This window comes from Dromaius novaehollandiae, chromosome 22, assembly GCF_036370855.1.
Source record: "Dromaius novaehollandiae isolate bDroNov1 chromosome 22, bDroNov1.hap1, whole genome shotgun sequence".
NCBI classification, from domain to species: Eukaryota; Metazoa; Chordata; class Aves; order Casuariiformes; family Dromaiidae; genus Dromaius; species Dromaius novaehollandiae.
The window spans coordinates 6,557,891-6,576,492 of record NC_088119.1 but is presented as its reverse complement, the minus strand read 5'-3'; the positions used below and the strand labels follow the sequence as shown (position 1 = coordinate 6,576,492).

Below are 18,602 nucleotides of genomic sequence, written 5' to 3'. Positions count from 1 at the left end.
CTCGTGGCCACAGGGATCCCCAGCCCAGGAAAAAGGGGGAGCCCAGCAGGGCAGCACAGAGGGAGCTGGCTCTGGTCCGTGACCATCACTCTGGTGCAATTTGTTGCAGCACCTAGTTGGCATTTTAACTAATCTCCAACCCTCCCCCTGCAGATTATTGGATTATTGGTGAATATCTTCCTGCTGCTCTCCTCCCAAGTGCACAGCAGACACACGGTGCTGGTGCTCACCACCTCGTTGCTCCCTCACTGGGGCTGCGGGAGCCCCTCTGCCCTTTCCCTGCCAGATCTCGTCCTCTTTGGCAGCCAGGGGTTGCACTGCATTACGTGTTTGCGTAGGTGTAATCAGCACACACAGGGCTGTAATTAACCTCTCTTCCTGCTCTAATGCTTTTACACTGGGCACACGGGATTCAAGCCAGTTCTGGGTCATTCTGCGGAAGTTTGGAAGCTGGGGCCTTACATTTAAAAAGCTGTTTGTCATTGCAGAGATACCTGGCCTGGCCTGCCAGCAGTCAGCTCAGCCACCCGCAGCATCACCCAGCTGGGAGGATCACAGCCCCCCTGCACGGGTCCCCAAGCCCTACCTGGGGACATCCAGGTGCTGCTGCCCAAACCAAACAGTTCCTCTCTGGCCCTTCAGGCAGAAGCCTGCAATCAGAGCACTTTCTTCCTGCCTTCCCATAACAACCCTGGCAGGGCTCTGGGGCAGATGCTCCCTGCCACTCTGCCCAGCGGCAGTCTGCTGTACTGCTTGGGTCAAGACTTCAACTCTTTTCTCCAGCAGACCCGACCCTTGTGTGATGCGTCCTGCCATTAGTAAAACCTCTTTGCATCTCCCGCGTGCTCCATTCCCTTCCATGAGCATGGCTGCCTTTTCCTCCCACACGTACTCCATGTCTCTGCTAATGTGGGTGCAAGGAGACGCCTTTGTGCTTCTGACTGTGTCCTTCCTGGTGCCGATGCTCTCCACACGGCCAGCCGCAGAGTGCTCCAGTTCAACCACCATGACCCAGAGAGGGCTTCATGTTTTGCTTCCGCTATGGGTGTTGCAATCCACATCCTTTCATCCTCCCTCCATTCCTCTTGTTATCCTCACGTTCAAGCTGAGATTGGCTCACCCTGAGGCCACCCTTCCTGTCCACCTCATCCCCAGGTGACTCCACTCCTCCTCCTTCCCTTTCCGTCTATATGGAAACAGAAACCTTTGTGCATTGACCTGATTTTCCACGAGATTCAGCTCAGCTTTGCTTTTAGGTGGTCTCCTTCACTTCTGCTCTTTCTGCTCTGCGCAGCTCCCAGGCTGCTGGCCTGTCTGCCCTGCTCCGCAGGCTCTCAGGGTGCTCTCAGCTGGGTGGGATGTGCCTTCATGCTGCAGCCCTACACAGCTGCTTTGCTCCGCACCAGGGATGGTCCCAGCAGCTTCTCTGCCAGCTTCCATGGGAGCCAGGCTGAGACTCGCTTCAGGGGAAGATCTGTCTGTGCCAGAGCACAGCTCAGGCCTGGGGGGGATGAGCCGTCCTCCCCATACGGACCGCAGAAGAGAGTCAGGACAGCCCTTGTGCTGGCTGAGAGTGGGAGGAGGGAATGTAGGGCACAACTGCTTGGGCATCATCTGCTTTCTGCATGTTCTGAGCCCCAGACTACCACCAGCCCTGAAGTTTTTGGCCAGGAGCTCTGCTTTTGAGGCAATGCCTCCCTACAACCATGCTGTAGTCTTGCCAGCAGCACCCCTTTCCAGGCCCTGGGACATTCCTCTAGCAGGGGGCAGAGAGCTGGGCAGGAGCCAACCAGCACTGGTGGCCATGGTGGGGTCAGAGTGGGGCTGTTGCCCCGTTCCTGGAGCTGCAGAGCCTGGGGGCAGCTTCCAGCATCTAGGCAACATCCAAATGGCATCTGTCCCCACTCACCCTTGTTGCCTTTTTGCACAGAGGGGACACTGACAGGAGGGCACGGGGGAGATTCTGCTCAGGGTAACACAAAGCAGTGACAAATCAATGAAATTTGCTGTGGCCTCACTTTAGGGATCCCCTTTCCTGCTGAACACCATGGGAGAGGAGGGGGACTGCATGCCTTGGAAAGCTCCATGATCACCCTGCTGCATCCCCTTCCAGGTGGCTGCCTTGACTCACATCTCCTCCGGGAGGGATCCACAGGCCAGGTCCCACCAACCACCCTGCGCCAACAAATTCCCCCTGGGCTCCACGGGGCTGCAGAGTCCAGCCCTCCTTGTGCAGTGCTCAGCCTGGGCGCTGAGCCGGTGCAGGTAGCAGCATCCTGCTCCGCTTCTCAGGACTGGCCTTCAGCAGCCCAGCTCCCCATATTGCCCCCGCATCCACGCGGGGCACCAGTTCTGCCCAGGCTTGCGAGGCTCACAGCCTCCCTTCCTCCCCGCTGCGGTGGGCTAGGAGGGAGCTCTGCACTCAGGCACAAAGCCAGCAGTCTGGGTAATTACAGATGTTTAATTAGTGACAGCAGGGAGCTTTCTTAACAAAGCAAATGAATTACAGGCAATGTGCTGCGTTAAGGTCTGAAGGGACTAACAGAGACCAAGGCCACCTGGGTCGGTACGGTCCCCCTGGGGTGTCTGCATCTCCCAAGGGGGCCCAGCACAGCCCACACTGAGCCCGTCCTGCAGAGTCTCATGGCTTGGCCACAGCACAGACACGCTGTTCAGGCAGGACTGGGATGTCACCGCCATCCTGCTGGGGAGGGGCTGGCTGTTCCGCTCTGGAGAGCCACAGCAGGGACCTGGACATGGAGTCAAGGCCTGTCCCGTTCTGGGCTCATGCAGTCACCCAGGTTCAGCGACAGGCTCCAGACGGCTGAGGCTGGTGCCTTTTGGTGGGCACGTTCACTTCCTCCCCATGAGTCACCCCAGGCAGTGGGTGGGTGTCATGGGGCAGCGCCCTCAGGACCTGCTTCTGCTGCGGTGGGATCTTCTGGGGTCAGGGCCTGGGACATCCAGGAGAAACCATCTTGGGAGGCCCAGAGCTCACAGCCTGCCCTGCACCAAGTCGTAGTACTCTGCAAAGAGAAAGGGGACCTGGAAGCCGGGCATCGAGAGCAGCCCTGTCCTAGCAACGCCAGCAGCCAGCAAGAAGCCGGGATGGAGGGATGGAGGGAGCAGGGAGGGCTCAGACCTCAGCTGGGAGCTGGAGGACACGCTGAGGGGTTTATGCAGAAGGGCAAGAGAGACCATGGAGGGGAGAGCGAGCTCTCCACGGGGTGAGCGTGTCCTCACCTGAGGCTGGCGGGACGTTGGCTCCCACGGTTCCTGTCGCGCTGGGGGGTGGCGGGGGCGGCACCGCACTGCTGGAGAGGATCAAGGACAGGCGTGAGTGCTGGCCCAACATTGCTCCCAGATTGGGCTAGAGGTCCCGCTCTGCTGGGCACTGTACAGATAAACGCAGAGCCCTGCGCCAGCTGGCACAAAGCGACACCCTTGTTACTCACACCTCCCCGTCCTCGGCTGCTGAGCCTGCGCCCAGGTAGCGTACGGCAGCTGGCCCCCGGGCCTGCGCTGGTGCTGGGACCGGCCAGGCCGGGACAGGAGCGGGACTGGGGTAGGGGACATAGTGATGGTGGAACACCACGACTTCTCCTTCCTCATCAGTCTGCCAAGGCGCCGCAGTCATCTGCAGGAAGAAACAAAAAGCAGAGTAGTGCTCGGCCCCTTTTGACTGCCCGGCTGTCTTGGGCGTGCACATGCTCTGCTCTCCAAAGCACCAGCAAAAGGGCTCCCACGGAGCCGCGCTTGGCTGCGACGCTGCCGGCAGGGCAGGGGCTCTCCCAGGGCCTGGCTGGGTGGGCTCTGTCCCCCACAAAGCCTCACAGCAGGCAAACACTGAGGCTGTAGTCAGTTCTGAGCTGGCTCTGAATGGGACATCAGCAGCGTCCCGGGGGCACCAGCAGCCATGCGGGAACCCGGCTCGTGGGGAGCCAGCACTGCTGAAACATCTCCCCGTTCTCCCAGGGGACACTTCAGCCCTGCAAAGGGGACCTCTGCATGCTGCTCCCATTTGTTGTGACCATGCTGGTGCCACGGGGCTGTTTTGGAAAGCTTTTAGATCGAGCCAATTCAGCAACCCTGCTCCAAGCATGGCTGCAAGGACACGCTGGAGTAAGGGTGGGAGCGCGTGGCACCGAGGGCACCACCAAAACTGGGAGGCCGCGTCAGGAGCCACTCAGCTCCTCCACTCTTTGGAGGAGCCACGCCGAGTGGTGGCAAGCAGGGCCTGGTCTCCACTGGTGCAGCGAAGGGGTGGGCACTGGGCAGGGAGCAAGCCTGAAGATGCCAGCTGGCAGCTAGCAAGGCAGCTGCACATGTCTCGCCTCCGCCAAGAAAGCAGCAGTAGTTTCCCCCCATGGAGATGAAATGTTTAATCTGATTTTGTTTCAGGATGAACTTTTAAATGAAAGCCTTTGCAGAGCCATTCTGCTTAATGAATTGCACTCAGCCTCACTGCTCAGCAGCTCTAGCCCGGCTTTGCACCCTGCCCATGCCACGATGAGTGTGGAGGGACCAGGATCGCTCTGCAGCCAGGACAACGTCACGCGGGGATAGATGGCCAAAGAAACACCAGCCCACGCGGGGCAGCCCTGGGGATTGCTCAGAGCAAGCTGGGACTGGTCCTGGCAGTCAGGGAGGGGGACAGTGGGGAGACAGGGATGGTGAGCCACGTGGCCCCTGGGAGTGGGCAGTGGAGACAGCTTTTAGCAGCTGTTTCTGCCCAAACAGACTAAATCACCTCCAAGCAGCCTGGAAACGGTCTATGCCGGCAGAGCTGGGGGTCGAACCAGCAATTCTGCATGAGACGAAGATCACCCAAACCTCAAGAGGCTGCAAGCCAGGGCCTGAGCTGGGCTGTGACGGGTGAACGGCTGCAGTCAGAGGGGTGTCACACCGTGCCGGGAAGGGACACGGGTGTCCTGCTCTCCTGAGCAATGCTGGAAAGGGCCCTTTGCCCAGCAAGGGCCTGTGTCAGTGTCTTCCAACCCTGCAGCCATGATGGACTGCGAAGGCAGGAGTGCAGGGGCAGAAGTGAGAAGCAGGAACACGGCTTGGAAGAAAGCCCTGGCTGAAGGGCTGCACAGCCATCAGCTCAGGAAGGAGAGGGGAAGACCTGGGGCCACATCCCGAGCCAGGTAGGAACGTGCGGTGAGATGGACTGCAGAGAGAGTAAATGAGATGGACCAGCTCTGTGGTTCTGCCTGATGTGTAGGAGAGCTGGATAACCACCCCAAAACAAGGTGCCTGCCCTAGCCCTGACGATGCGCAGCAAAGCCATGCCATTAGGGCATGTCCACCCTGCCAAGCCAAAGCCAAGACATCCTGCTTTAGATGCAGCAAAGTCACCAGGGAAGGACACAATCCTGGGAGAGCCTCGGTGGGGAATGCATGTTCACCTCGTGCCCCCAGCATTATCCAGCCTCCCTCGCACTCTTACCTGGGCAGTGGATGGAGATGGCCCAAACCCGAAGGACGTCAGTGCTGACATAGCCAGGCTGTTCATCACCACCTGGTGCATTTGGGAGTTCTGAATCATCATCAGCTCGATTAAATCTGCCAGCGAGTAAGGGGCTCTGCGTCAGAGAGAGGGGAGAGGAGAGCAAGCACACGAGAGACGCAGCCAGGGGACGACCACAGCAGAGCAGAGGTGCCTGCGGTGCTGCAACGGGGTGGCAGAGGCTTGTCCCTGTGCCCCAGCAATGGGAGCTGAGCCAGAGGCTCCCAACCCCAATTTGGAAGGCTCAGATGGCATTTTAAGATTATTTTGCCTAGCTAATGCTTTAAAATACATATATTTCAGCCTTTTTTTTTATTTTAAGTGAGATTAAACCTCTGGTCTGGCTTGCTGAAGGCTGGTTACAAAAGGTGATTAGTGGTGCTGGAGGCATTAGGCTCTCCGCCCATTTGGAGAATTGCTCTGGTTCTGGCAGCTCTGAACAATTTGGCAAGTCTCTTAATTAGCTCCAGGCAGACTAGAGCTGGTGTCCGTTGGGTGGCACCAAGAGGGAGCAGCCGAGCAGGAGCCGTCCCCTGCCCAGCAGCACGCGTGGGGCAAGGCGCAGCACGGGGCAGCATGGCAGGCTCGGCCATGCACCGCACGGAGGGTCCAGCCCGGGCTGGGAAAGCTCAGAAATCCCCCGCTCCGGCAGGACCTGAGGCCGGGCCGTGGTGGGCTGATCCCACCTGCAGTCCTGGGAGCAAGCACCTAAGGACCTCAGTCTGCGTGAGGAGCAGGCTGGGGATGCCCTGTCCCTCATCCACAGCTTGAGGAGCTCTGAGCACTCTGTGTCCTTTGCTCAGATGAGCAGCAGGCTCGCACGTACAAGTTAGCATCTAAATCCCCTCGTCTGGAAGTTCAAGGCCTTCCCAGGCCTGTGGTGCGGCTGCTGGGAGGAGACCGGCTGCAAGGAAAGCTCAAAGCCAAAGGGGAATTGCTTTAACGTATCCCCATTTACTGATGGCTGAAAGTTTCTCTACAAGTGTCTGCAAACCTGCTGGAGGGACTTTGTCCGAGGTCTTCTGCAGCACACTGTCATGTTTGTGCGTGAGACCTGCGAGCATTCATTACCAGGAGTCCTGGGAAAAGGAGGTCTCAGCATCCCTGTGCCCTTCGAGCAGCAGCTGGATCCCAACACACTCACACGACCACAAAGACAGTCTCCCAAAATGTCCATGAGGCAACCCATCCCTCCAGCGAAGAGCATTACAGCACATCCTGGGAGGTAGCTTCAGCATGGAGACCAAGCAATGAGGAGGGAACAGGCCTGGAGCCAGGCATTGATCCGGGAGGAGAAAACATGCCAGGATCTGGCTGCTTCTTAATGGATCCCATCCATCCTGCAGGAGCCCTCCGTGAAAAGCCAGTAAGCCATCACGTTGCGAGCAGCCAGTCCCTTCTGCAGGCCTTTGAGGGGCTGCGCTGGGCTCTTGCAGGCACATCACATACCAACATCTCCCCATCCACAAAGGATGAAGCAGAATCGCTTCGTTCAGCCCCAGATTGGAGCTTCTTGAGCCCATAACTGAGAGCCGAAGCAGGCTGCTCTCTGCTCTGGGGCAGCAGAGCTTTGCTACAGGTCCCACAGCACCCGCCAAGAGCACACGGTCATTGGGCTCACCTGGGCTTCACCCCATGGTGTGTCCCAGGGACCGCAAGACCTCCCGGCTCTTCTCTCTACTCCTTTGCTTCCTCTTGGGCCAGCTTTTTGGATGTTGGACTGGATGAGGTTGGGAGAAGCCCTTGGAGAGAGTCCTTCTTTGTTCCTGCTTGCCAGGTCACACAGGCTCTGGAGCTGGCACGTGTCTCCTCCAGTCACACCTAGCATGCCCCAGGAGCCTCTATCTCCCTGGCCTCCAACGGTAAGTTTTAGGGAAGCTCCCTACACCCACATGAAATTGGGTTTCAAAGGCCAGAGACAGGTAGACTTCGAAGAACAGCCAAAGCTGTTGCCCAGGAACATCCTGGTGTGACCAAAGTCAACCCAAACTTCAAGCATGGCAGAGCCACCAGAAATAGTTTCTTGTAGGGCCAAAGAGCCACCAAAGCACAGAGCAGCCGGCCCTGCCGAGACTGCGGAGTGCAGAGCATGGGTGCCAAAGCCCTGCCAGCTCTACACGACACCAGCGTTACACACACCCCCATGCCAACACACACGGGGCAACCTCCGGCCCTGGGGGAAAGAGGGGAGCCTGAGGAAAGAGCAAGCAGTGAGTCAGCTTTCGCCCACGCACCACGTCTCCCAGCCCTCGTCTCTCATCCTGACGCATGGGGCCAGTGGGTATGTTAATGGTTTCATCTTCTCCCCTGCTCCGCATGACGGGTATGCTCTCGGGCAGGGAACGGCGCAACGACGCCCTTCCAAATGCTCAGATTTTCATATTTTGACATTGCAAAATGGTTTGGAGACAAAACTTGCTTTTTAGAGCAGCATTACTTAACTCATCCTAGTAAGGCTGGAAAAAGAAGAGGCTAACGTTGAGGCGGTTTCAACACTGGCATGGCAGGGTGGAAGGGCCACAATATCTACCATCACGCACCTCCCCGGATGTGCTGGGGTCTGGTGGGCCGAGCCAGGGAAGCGACGGTCCCGGGAAGCTGCTGGAGGATCGTCAGCGACTGCTGGGGAACCTGCAGAGCCCCACGGGGAGAGCGGACATGTCAGTGCTGAAATGCAGGAGGGGAAGGAAAATCCTGGGGATCTCCCACTCTGGTCTTAATTTAACCTCGTTTCCCTCAGCCGAGGCAGGGAGGGGTGTCAGGACAACGCTGAGGAGCTAAAGTGCATTTAGGGTGCTCCTCTCTTTTGGGTGGTCCCACAGCTAGTGTGGGAGCCAGGGCTGGACCCAGCCTGCACAGGGTGGAGAGGGGAGAGGAGACGAGATCAGGGAGGGGAGCAACGCTGAGCCCGGGCGGGGAACGCAGATAAGGGTCTTGGAGAAGGGGATGGCCTGAGCTGACCCCTGTTTTTTCGGGGGTGCAGCTCTACAAGCCTGGACCCCTGAATGGAGACCTGGGGAAGCCAGCTTGTCCCCATGCCTGGAGACATGTCCCCTTGCAGAGTGTCCTTCAAGACGTGCCTGTGGCTCCTGGCAGACAGGGAGCAGGGGGGCATTTTGCAAGCAGCCCTGTCAGAGACTGGCCTTGCCGCTCCAGACCCCCGGTGCCCACCCCAAAACCCCAGCCCCAGCTTCTCTCCTCTCCCACCCTTCTGCCCTGCCCTGTCCAGCCCCAGTCTGTCCCCCCCATGCAGGGTCCACTCTGCACCACAGGACCCTCCCATCCCTGACTGTCCCATAAATCCAGGAGACACAGCTGCATCTCCAGGACTTACCACATGTGGGACAACGTAGGTCCCTGCTGGGGCCTCCCCCCAGGTCCCGTCGGGGTCCCCTGCTTCCCCCACGTCCATGGCTCGGGCAGGCAATGGGCAGCCAGGGATGAGGAAAGCTGCAGACAGGAGCAGGACTCGTTGCTATAGCTGCTGGGCCTAAACAAACCCTCCCCAGAGGTTTGGCCGGTGGAAGAGGAGCGTCCTCGAGCTGTTCTTCCCCACAGTATGTGCCCAGCACTGCTGCACTCCTCTCAGCACAGCCAGCGCTGTGACCCACAGGCAGGGGTGGCTCGTGCCCCCTGGACGGTGTTCCTGAGTCTGGAGGGCGCTGGGGGCTCAGCACCCAGGGGACTGGTCCCAGCAGCCTCTCACTACTTCGGGCTTGATCGCCAGAGACGATCCTGCCTTTAATAGCTTGATAGACCTTTTCTTTCCTGAATGCACCTAGTTATTGTGAACCCAGATAAATTTTTGGCAGCTGCCAAACACTGGGGCAATAAGATGCACAGTTTAAGGGACGTTCCCTCTCGTCGGCTGTGAATCCACTGCCAGATCATCTCACTGGATGCTCCCTGTGTGGGGTGAGGCAGTGGAAATCCTGCCCCGTCCACGCTCTCCCTGCTGCCCACGGGCAGGAAAACAAGGAAGCGGGAGTCTAGCGAGACACCTTTTCCACTCCCCGAAGCTCAGAGCTGCAGAAAGGCGTAAGCCTGCCTGCTAGACCCCTCGTCCTGCCCATCCACGTGTTGCTGATGTCCAGCTCAGAAGGGGGTCACGATGCTGCAGAACTGCTGCCGGCGAGCAGAGCAGCTCCGAAATGCCTCACTCGCTCCTCGCAACGGTGCCTTTATGAAGCTTTTGCTTGAGAATTACGGAAAGGCCCTTTCGAGAACCAGGGGGGGACAGGAGGCAGCTGCAAGGCACCAACATGTCCCTGCAGATATGAGCCGTGTCACACGCATGTCGGGGTGCCTCCAGGCCATCACAGCAAAGCCAGGCCAGGCACCTTCGTGGGGAACATTGGCAGACAAGCTGGGGTGGCCAGCTGCAGCGAGAGCCCAGGATAACTTCATATGTCAGGCGCTCCCAAGGCTCAGCAGTGTCTGCCATCGGGCAGAAGTCCCCTGCCAGCACACCACGGATTCATGGTTTCCCAAATGGAGAGAAAACATCCTCCCACCCCATGGGATGTCCCGTTGCGGTTAGCAAGATGTAACGTGCAGTTAGCAAGACATAACGTACTACGATTGCGATGGGCCATGCACCTCCGGGCTCTCCTGCAACACCCAGCACGGATGGGGACGGTCCTGAGCCCTGCTGTGTGTGACCTGGGACCTGGTCCCAGGGGCAGCGGGGTGCCCGCGGGCCTGTGCTAGGGTCACCTCAGCCCGGACCATTTCCCCAGGGTGAGTAAAGGCCAGCAGCCATTTCTCTCATGAAAACCCCGGCCTCCACCAGCGCAAGCAGTTCAGCGTGTGCATGACTTGATTGCACCAGTCTGGCTTCTGCCTGTTATTTTCTGCTGAATTCCTCCCACTCTGACAATAGCTCAGCGCTGGCAGGGGACCCGAAATGACCCACGAGCGAGACCGGTGGCAGCGGCTCAGCACGGCCCGGTGCCAGCGCCGGGGGACCTCCCAGGGCAGAGCCCCGGCGGTGTCGCCTCTGCCGTCCCCACGCCCCGCACAGCTGCCTGGTGCCCAAGGCCGTGCTGGGGCAGTGTCTGAGCTCTCAAAACTAGTGTTTATTTTGTACTGGAAAGAAAATAAGTCCCTTCCAACATGCTCACAAAGCGAATCGTGTCCAGCAGGCTGTGTTCAGACAGAAAAAAGCTCACATTTTCCATTTATCTCCCTCTGGCCAGAGAGCTTTGGACTTCCAAACTCATCTCAGTGAAACGCTGCTGCTGAGACCAATATTTCTGCACAAAATCTTTGTGCCCCAGCAAACTCACTGCAATGAAACACCACTTTGTCCCAAACGAGCCCAACCTCCTGCTGTCCTCTCTCCCTCCACGGGCACTCGGGTATCTTTCCTCCACATTTATTAGCTGCATCGCCCCAGTCTGTCTCTGTGATTTTTTCCATCAATATTAAATCCAAAATGAGATGGCTCTTGCTTCTGCCATCAGCCACGTCCCCTAGCGCAGATCTGGGAGCATTTCCCAAGAGCCCAGACTGGAGCTAGCCCTGCTTACCCGGCAGAAGCAGATCTCTCCAAAAACTCCTGTCCTGCACCAAAACAGGACTGCAGACACCTCCAGATGCCCCATGAGGAATGCATGCTCCAAAGTCGGCTGCCTTCGCCCCAGCCATTGGCTCTAGTTCGGCTGTTTTCTACTTGATTAGATTTCACTCTGTATTCCTAATTTCTCCAGGCCCCTCTGGATTATTTCTCTGTTTTTTGTTAGAACTCCCAAATTCACATTATTTACACATTTCATTACCATGCTGATTACCCTCTGTTTCTGGCAGAGCCTAGCTGGCTTCAGACAAAGCCCGGGTACCAGCTTTGCTGATGCTAATACCGCTCCAGTCTGTAAGAAGGATTCAATTGCCAAGGTGAAGGACATGAGGGGAAGAAGGGAGATTCGGGGGTGTTTAGCGCAAGTCGACGTAAAGGCAGGGAGTCAGCTCTGACCTGCAAGCGCTGCAATAACCACAGTGGGAAAAAGCAAGCGTCGCCCCAGGCAGGCCGTAAAACAAGAAATCAGCTTCAGGGAAATGACTGCGGTTTGGATAGGGGCTTTTTTGCCCTGTGCTCAAACCAAACCAAGCGCACGCCAAGCCGAAGGGCATTAGTGCAAGCCACAAGCCATGTGCATCGCGGCAGCGTTGCAGGACAGGGCAGAGGCTGCCAGCATGTCCCCTGGCATGTCTTCTACACAGAGAGAGGGGAAGGCCAGACATGGGCACCAGGCTCCCGTCCGCAAACACCAGCCCAGCTCTCGATCTTCCTTACAGCAGGGCATCATCCAATTCGGGATGCAGCTACCAGGGCTGGGGCAGTTACCATCCAGGCCTCCTCCAGCAGGGAGCATTTGTGGGCCATGCGGAGCGAGCAGCAAGCCAGGCAGGAGTTACCGTGGGGTGATGGATGGCGCGTGCTGAGCGCCCGAACAAGTGTCCCAGGGACACCTTTTGTAGGAAGAAACGACTCACTGGCTGGAGGTACAACTTCTTTGCTCCAGGGAGATGGGGGTGAGGACCACCATCAAGTGACTCACCTGCACAGGGGGAGAGGCGACAGCCGAGGACCAGTTTATATTCCTCATTTTGGTGTGCTTGGTGACGGCGTGTGCTGTCCATGCTTAGCACACCATGGAACAAGGCCTCAGGAGGGATCAGAGGATTGTAAGGTTATGGTGGGGATTGTCCCTGCTGTCCCCAGTAAGAGCCGCCTTGCTTAACTCTACATCCAGATGGAGATTTGTTCCAAAAGAAACCCTGAACACCCGAGCTAAGGATGATCAGATGCTAATTTTAACAGCATCCCTCACTTTGGCAGCTCCTGAGCCCCTCTCTTAGTATAAGTCTGGGACTTCTTATTCTGGAAACCCTAACTCGAATCTTTATGCTAAACCCGGATGGACACAAAGGCCAGGATCTCAGCCATATCCCCTGGTTAAACAGGCTGAGGGTGAGCTCTACCCACCACTGAGCTTTGGGCCATGGTCAGGACCAAGGCAGCAGCCCCATCTGAAACAGGACCCGTCTCCTGGGGCTTCCAAGGAGGTCTCCTTGTCCTCTAGGCCCAGCCGGGGAGGGGGGACAGGCGTCCTCTCCTATCAGCTTGTGGGTGCCTGAGCCCAGTGAAGCGGAGGCTGGTCGTGACGTCCTATCCTTGGCCTGGCCAGACTTCTCCAAACCCTCACCCAACAGGAGAGTTGATGGAGGGGGAAGCTCATGTCACAGGGACACCAGGTTGCAGGCAGGTTTGACCACTTTGTGGAAGCACCAGAAGAAACACCGGAGTGGAGCGTATCTGGGTGACTCATACTGGTGCCTAGGGCATGACGGAGAGCAGTCAAACTGGGAGCACCGAGGATGGCAGCGGACGACCTGCACTCTGATGTGGCCTGGCACAGATGACTCACACAGCTGCCTGCTGATGACTGGAAGAGCGCAACAAGGGTACGGCATGTCCCTTGTGCCCTCCCTCTTCCCAGGAGACAAACTGGAGCCAGACAGGTGCCCAAAATGAAGAAACGCAGACAGCAGGCAGCAACCTTGCCTAAGACTCGTGGAAGCTGAAGTAAGCAAGACTGAGGCAATAGATCCCCCTAAAACCACTGCTGGCTCCTAGGAGGTATAAAAAAAAAAGTCCAAGAACCATTTTGTCATTGCTTATCAAGACAAACTCAGGCTACGAAGCAAGGACTCAGCAGCTGCTGTCCCCTGTCCTCTGTGACATGAAGCCGGTCCTCAGCACACACCTCCATGCGTATGGGAGCGCGAGTGGGTGGAAGTGTCTCACTTTGAAAGTCGATGAAAATGAAGCCACCTTCCCCTTCCAGGAGGTCTCACAGGGAGTTTTGAGGTCCCGGTGCAGAGGAGAGGCAGCTGGTCGCAGCCCAGCACCTGAAATACCCATAGGATGAACGCGGTCCCAACACAGGGACCCTGCTCGTGGCCTTAATGCAACCCCAGGGGACCGTCACCTGGTGTGACAGGGGCAGCATGGGCTGGCATCTCCGCAGGAGCCTGAAGATTCGCTTTTGGCTGAAGCCCCTCTCCCAGGACGGGCGCGTGGAGAGATTGGTTTCAAGCGCTGGGGACACTGGGCTGCTTTGGTGGCTGCTCCAAGGTGTGACGGAGGCGCTCGGAGGAAACACAATTACTCCACTCAGTAATTTCCAGCACTCAGAAAATGAATATTTGTCACTCGCAAAAGATAACTGCGAGTGACTTCATTCGCTTTGGAAACAACTGAGTCATTTGTAATTGCTGGAATGTGCTACCCGAAATCCCAGTGCTGCTGTTTGATTAATGGGAGTGCCCGTGGCTCCAGGCCAGCCTCCTGGGAGCTTTCCCGGGGCTTTAGCACGGACACGATGCCCTACAAGAGCTGGGAGCGCTGCCATCCCCGCCACCCATGGCCATCCTGGGGACCGGCGTCCCCTCGCAGCTGCAGGATGCCACCCACACGCTTCCACCCCGGCGCCCTGTCCGCACTGCTCTGCGCCCTGGGCACGTGCGGCAGCAAGCTGGTGGCGGATACGCCAATTGCCCAGTTCCAGGAGGGGAAGTCAAGCTGCTGCTGACTGTCCCAGGTCATCCTCGCTGGAGGAAGGACAGGATCGAGTCCAGAAGGCGGAGGTGCTTGGGCACCGCATGGGGGTCCCCGTGCCACATCCCCTGCGGGAAGGGTGCTGCTGGGAGAAGGATGCTGCCCAACCGCCAGCAATGCTCTGCTCGCGTTTCGCAAGCCTGGCAAACCACATCTGGCCTTTTGCATCACGGGGACCAGACCAGCCACATTCGAAATTGGCTATTTCCCGCCAGCTTGGGACCCGACTATCCGGTGAGCTTGCCACCAGATGGCACCAAATAAACCCGCCTTGCAGGGAGACCTTGGTAGATGGGGCCACTGGGCCACCGCGACCATGGAGTCACCATGAGCATGGAGCCAGACCCCGTAACCATTAGCCATGCTCCTCTGCCATCCACATCTGCTGGGAGCAGCCCAGACCTGCCCACACTGCAAAGCCTCTGGCCCCACGGCACAACCCACCCACGCAGCAGAGCCCTGGGCTCAGCCACCACCCAGGGCTATTTGCATTAGATACGGTTTTATTTGGTTTTAGCAGTATCTAATAAGGCACCCTGCCGCTTCGTGGTTTTGGACTGTTGGAAAATTAAATGATTAAGATTGGGTGTTTGCACTCTAGTGGAAACCATCAGGCAGTAATGAGTTTGGCCAGGTCTCAGAGCTGTTTTGTGTCAACATAACCGCAGGTTCAGCTTTTGCCAGCCTGGGCATAGGAGACCAGTGTCAGTCACTTGTGATAACATCAAACAGGTTGTATTTAATATTAAAGAGCCAGTTCCTTCCCTGTGTTTTTAGGAGTGTTTAATTTACCCGATAATTTTGACTGAGGTCTTTCAACAGCAAAGTAATAGCGATGGTTCATTCGTCCACTTCAGACCTCATTATGAGAAGCTGCAAAAGGAACAGATAATATGATTTGCTGCCTCGTTAAGAAGAGGTAATGATGTAGAAGTACTAAAATTATCGACATAAAATGCTAATGAAGCGTGGAAGTCAGCTCTGGGAGACGGCCAAGGTTATGGCTGCCCGGGGCTCCGGCGCGAGGGGCTGCTGGTGTCCAGCCTCCCACACCAGCTGCACCAAGCCCGGCACCAGTTTCGGCACAGCCGAATTGCTCAGCTAAAACCCTCCACCTCACTCATTTAGCAAAACCACCCGCGTTACAAAGCTTGTTTATGCCTCAAGGGGGGCCGGCAGGCCCCACAGGGCACCCGCTGGGGCCACTCTTTGGGGCAGGTGCCCTCCCAGCGTGTTTCTGGCATCTCTGCAGGTGGATTCACCTCTGCAGGCTTTGGTGCAGCTGCAGCACGTGCTCAACACCTCCACTTTCACACCAGCTGCAAATAACGTTCCCCACCTGTTTCCCCTCCTCCCACAGCATATATAGGTGCAGAACAGCCTTCTCTGCCTGTTGGCAAGGGCCCTTGGGTGCTTTTCAGTCCCTGCCTTCACCAGTGCCTGCAGTTGTCCTGGTGAGTAGGGTTTTGTGTGGTCTGTGGCTGCAAGGCTGGGTCTTTAATCCAAACAGATTATCACAGCTGCTTTCCCTGGGCTCCTGGGTTTCTTCCTCTTCCCAAGGAGTTTTGCTCCCTGCTTCTGCCCTTCCTGCTTCATTGCAAAGAGCCTTTTTATTAAAATAGTGTGGTTTGGGTTGAAATTCCCCTTGCTAAAGGGGCTGGTGCTTTATAGCATGGAGGTTGAGAAACATATGGAGAAGACCCCAGATGAGGATCTTGAGGGCCATAACCAGTCCTGAGGGCAGCCCCTGACCTGGGCATCTGCTGGGAGGGTTACCGTGACAGGTATTTGGGGTTGAAGGGAGGTATGTGTGTTTGCAGCCATCGCAAACCCTGCATGGGTGCCCCTGCTCCCTGGGGTCACCAGCCTCCCCTGCTCGGGGGCTTGGAGTGACTGTTGTGCTCTGGCTTTGCCTAGTGCCTGGAGTCCTGGAAGTACTAAACCACGGCAAACATGAGCTCATCTGTGACTTAAAATCTCTGCTGCATGCTGCTGGGTTTCCATGCAGCTGTCTGGTGTGCTGGACACCCTGTATGAGGCCTCTGGGCAGGGTGGGAAGGAGTTAAGGTTTTTGGACAGAGCTGCATGCTGCCAGCCAAGCACCTGATTTCCAGCCTGGACCCCTCTGGGTGGAGGGTGTGTTTTGTCACCCACATGAAGAGGACCTGGAGCCTCCCTGTCCAAACAGGGGATGCAGAAAGTGAGCAGGCAGGATGGAGCTGGCAATGGAGATGGAGCATGCTGGCCACCACACAAGGGGCTCCTGTGTAGGCAGGGCTTGGAGAAGCATCACTGCATCCACCCTGTCTGCATGGATGTGTGTGTGCCCATGTGTGTGCATGGCCCTGGCACTGCAGCCTTTGGGCTTTTTATCTCTAGGACGTGCGTGGAGCTGGCTGGGAAGCAGCGTGACCCTCAGCATGGCCCCTGCATCCCATCCTTGCTGGTCTGGCTGCACCCCCCACTTCCCAAAGCCTCTGGCCGGAAGGTTTCCAGCTCAGCAGTATCCACGGAGCAGGTGAGGCCCCCTCCATGCCCACCTGTGGGCCCAGGTGGGGCACCCCAGCACCCCGACAGGAGCAGATAAGGGGGTGCCAGGGTCCCAGCAGGGGCTGGGTGGGCAGTGCCAGGCCGGGGTGTCCACCCCGTGCTGCTCAGCACATCCAGCCTCCTGCATGGGGAGGGGGAGCGGAGGGTGGAGCCTGCCACGCTACCAGCTCCAGGAGCTATGACATCCAGGCTCTCCGAGAGACGGAGCCCATCGGCACTGGGCAGGGACTGGGAGGCAGAGAGAAGAGCACAGGTAGCCACAGCTGGTGGGTGCAGGTTGGGGCTGCCCAGGTGGGACCCAAGCACCCACCACAGAAAGGACCTGGAGGGACTCAGCGCTGGTGATGTGGGGTTAGAGGGTGCTGGGTGCAGAGGGGCCATCTCCAAGAGCTGGGGTCCTGGTGTGGCCCCCTGCACACAGAGCCATGGAGGAGGAGCTGGGCTGTCCCCAGTCCCTTGGGTGCTGAGCCAGGGCACCCTGTGGATGGGGTGGCACAGGGTCTGCTCTGGCCATGGGACCCCCACAGCAGTCCCCTGGCGCCTGCAAGCTGCTGGTCCTGCTGCTCGTGCTCCTGGCGCATCGGGTAAGTGTCCTCGGGACCCTGGCACGGGGCAGCAGCGTGCACCCCGGGGAGGGAGGGGTGGTGGGGAAGAGGCTGGATGCTGACAGCCACTTCAGGCTCTGGCCAGCCCCGGGGAGCAAAGCAGCTGTGGGCAGACCCCACTGCGGGTTATGTCTTGCCCAGCATGTGCCTGTCCTCATCCCTCTGGCTCCCCTGCCCCTTCCCACCTGGGCTGCAAGAGTGATGGCAGCCTGCACCCCTGAAAGCTGCTCATGCTGCCTGCTCTCACCCTGGGTGCTTTTGCAGGAGCTTCTTGAGGAGGATTTGCTGAAATTGGGAGCTCGGGCAAGCCAGGCAGGGAGGTGTGCAGTGCAGGGACCTGCGGTGTTCCCAGCAGCTTGCAGGGAGCCAGCCGGGGTGACCCCATTGCTTGGGGGCTCAAGAGGCAGCTCTTGTGCCAGACAGCGTGGGAGGCCGTGCCAAGGAGACACCCCAGGGAGGGCTGGCACTGAGCCCGTGCTCTAGACCTGGGTGACACTGGAGGGGACCAAATTGTTTTGCTCCCTGAGCAATGTGTGACAGGTCTGACAGCTGCTCTGTGCGAATTGGTGCTGAAGTTGTCAGATTGCTTCAGTGCTGAGTGCTGGTGGGGGGTAGATGGATCAGGTGTGTAAGTGTTTCTGCTGTGCTTCCCAGCAAAGCCTTCAGGATTTCTCCTGGTGATACTTTGCTCTGTGAGTTCCCAATCTAGCATAGTGGCTTTAAATAATGGAAAGGAAAAGAAATGAGAAGTAAAGGGAGAGAGAAAGGGGAAGGAAAAAAGAAAATAGGAAAAAGTAGGAAAAGAAAGACAAAATATTTCATTTGAGGTTGAGGGCAGGTTTCTTCCCAGCTCCCCAGGGGTGCTGGGAGCAACTCTGGCACCTGAGCAGCTCCTGGGCAGTTCCCATCCCGCAGCCTCTTGCTGTCTGTGGAGCATCAGACCCAGCAATGCCATAATTGAGGGCTGGGGCTGGAGCCCCCCTCACTCGCATTTTCTCCCTGGTGTGCCCTGATGCTGCAGCACAGAGGGGTGCTCCCAGCCCTGCTTCCCCCAAGGGCAGGTGCTGCATGGGTGCCCCTGCCTTGTGTGCAGCTGAGAGCCAGCTGCTCCCTGCAGAGAACAGTGTGCCCTGTTAATTAGTGAGCAATTAACAGCAGCTGAACCCTCCTCTTATACAGGCTGGGAAGTCCCATCTCCTGTGTTGGGGCAGGGGGCTGGAGCAAGCACTGGTGGCATTTATTCAGGGGCAGCAGCAACCCTGGTCCCGTGGGCTTTATAATGAGTGGTGGAATTAACCTCCATCACAGATGGGGA

At 57.8% G+C, this 18,602-nt stretch overlaps 1 protein-coding gene across 1 annotated transcript; it reads right to left on the bottom strand.

Annotated features, from left to right (window-relative positions):
• Positions 1-2,590: 2,590 nt before the first annotated feature.
• Positions 2,591-8,921, bottom strand: PRR29 (proline rich 29). The gene is given in 6 exon segments (XM_026099454.2): positions 2,591-3,026; positions 3,244-3,314; positions 3,456-3,637; positions 5,450-5,583; positions 8,050-8,176; positions 8,844-8,921. Coding segments are annotated over 6 exon segments (624 nt in total). The 3' UTR covers positions 2,591-2,994.
• Between the last annotated feature and the right edge of the window lie 9,681 nt (positions 8,922-18,602).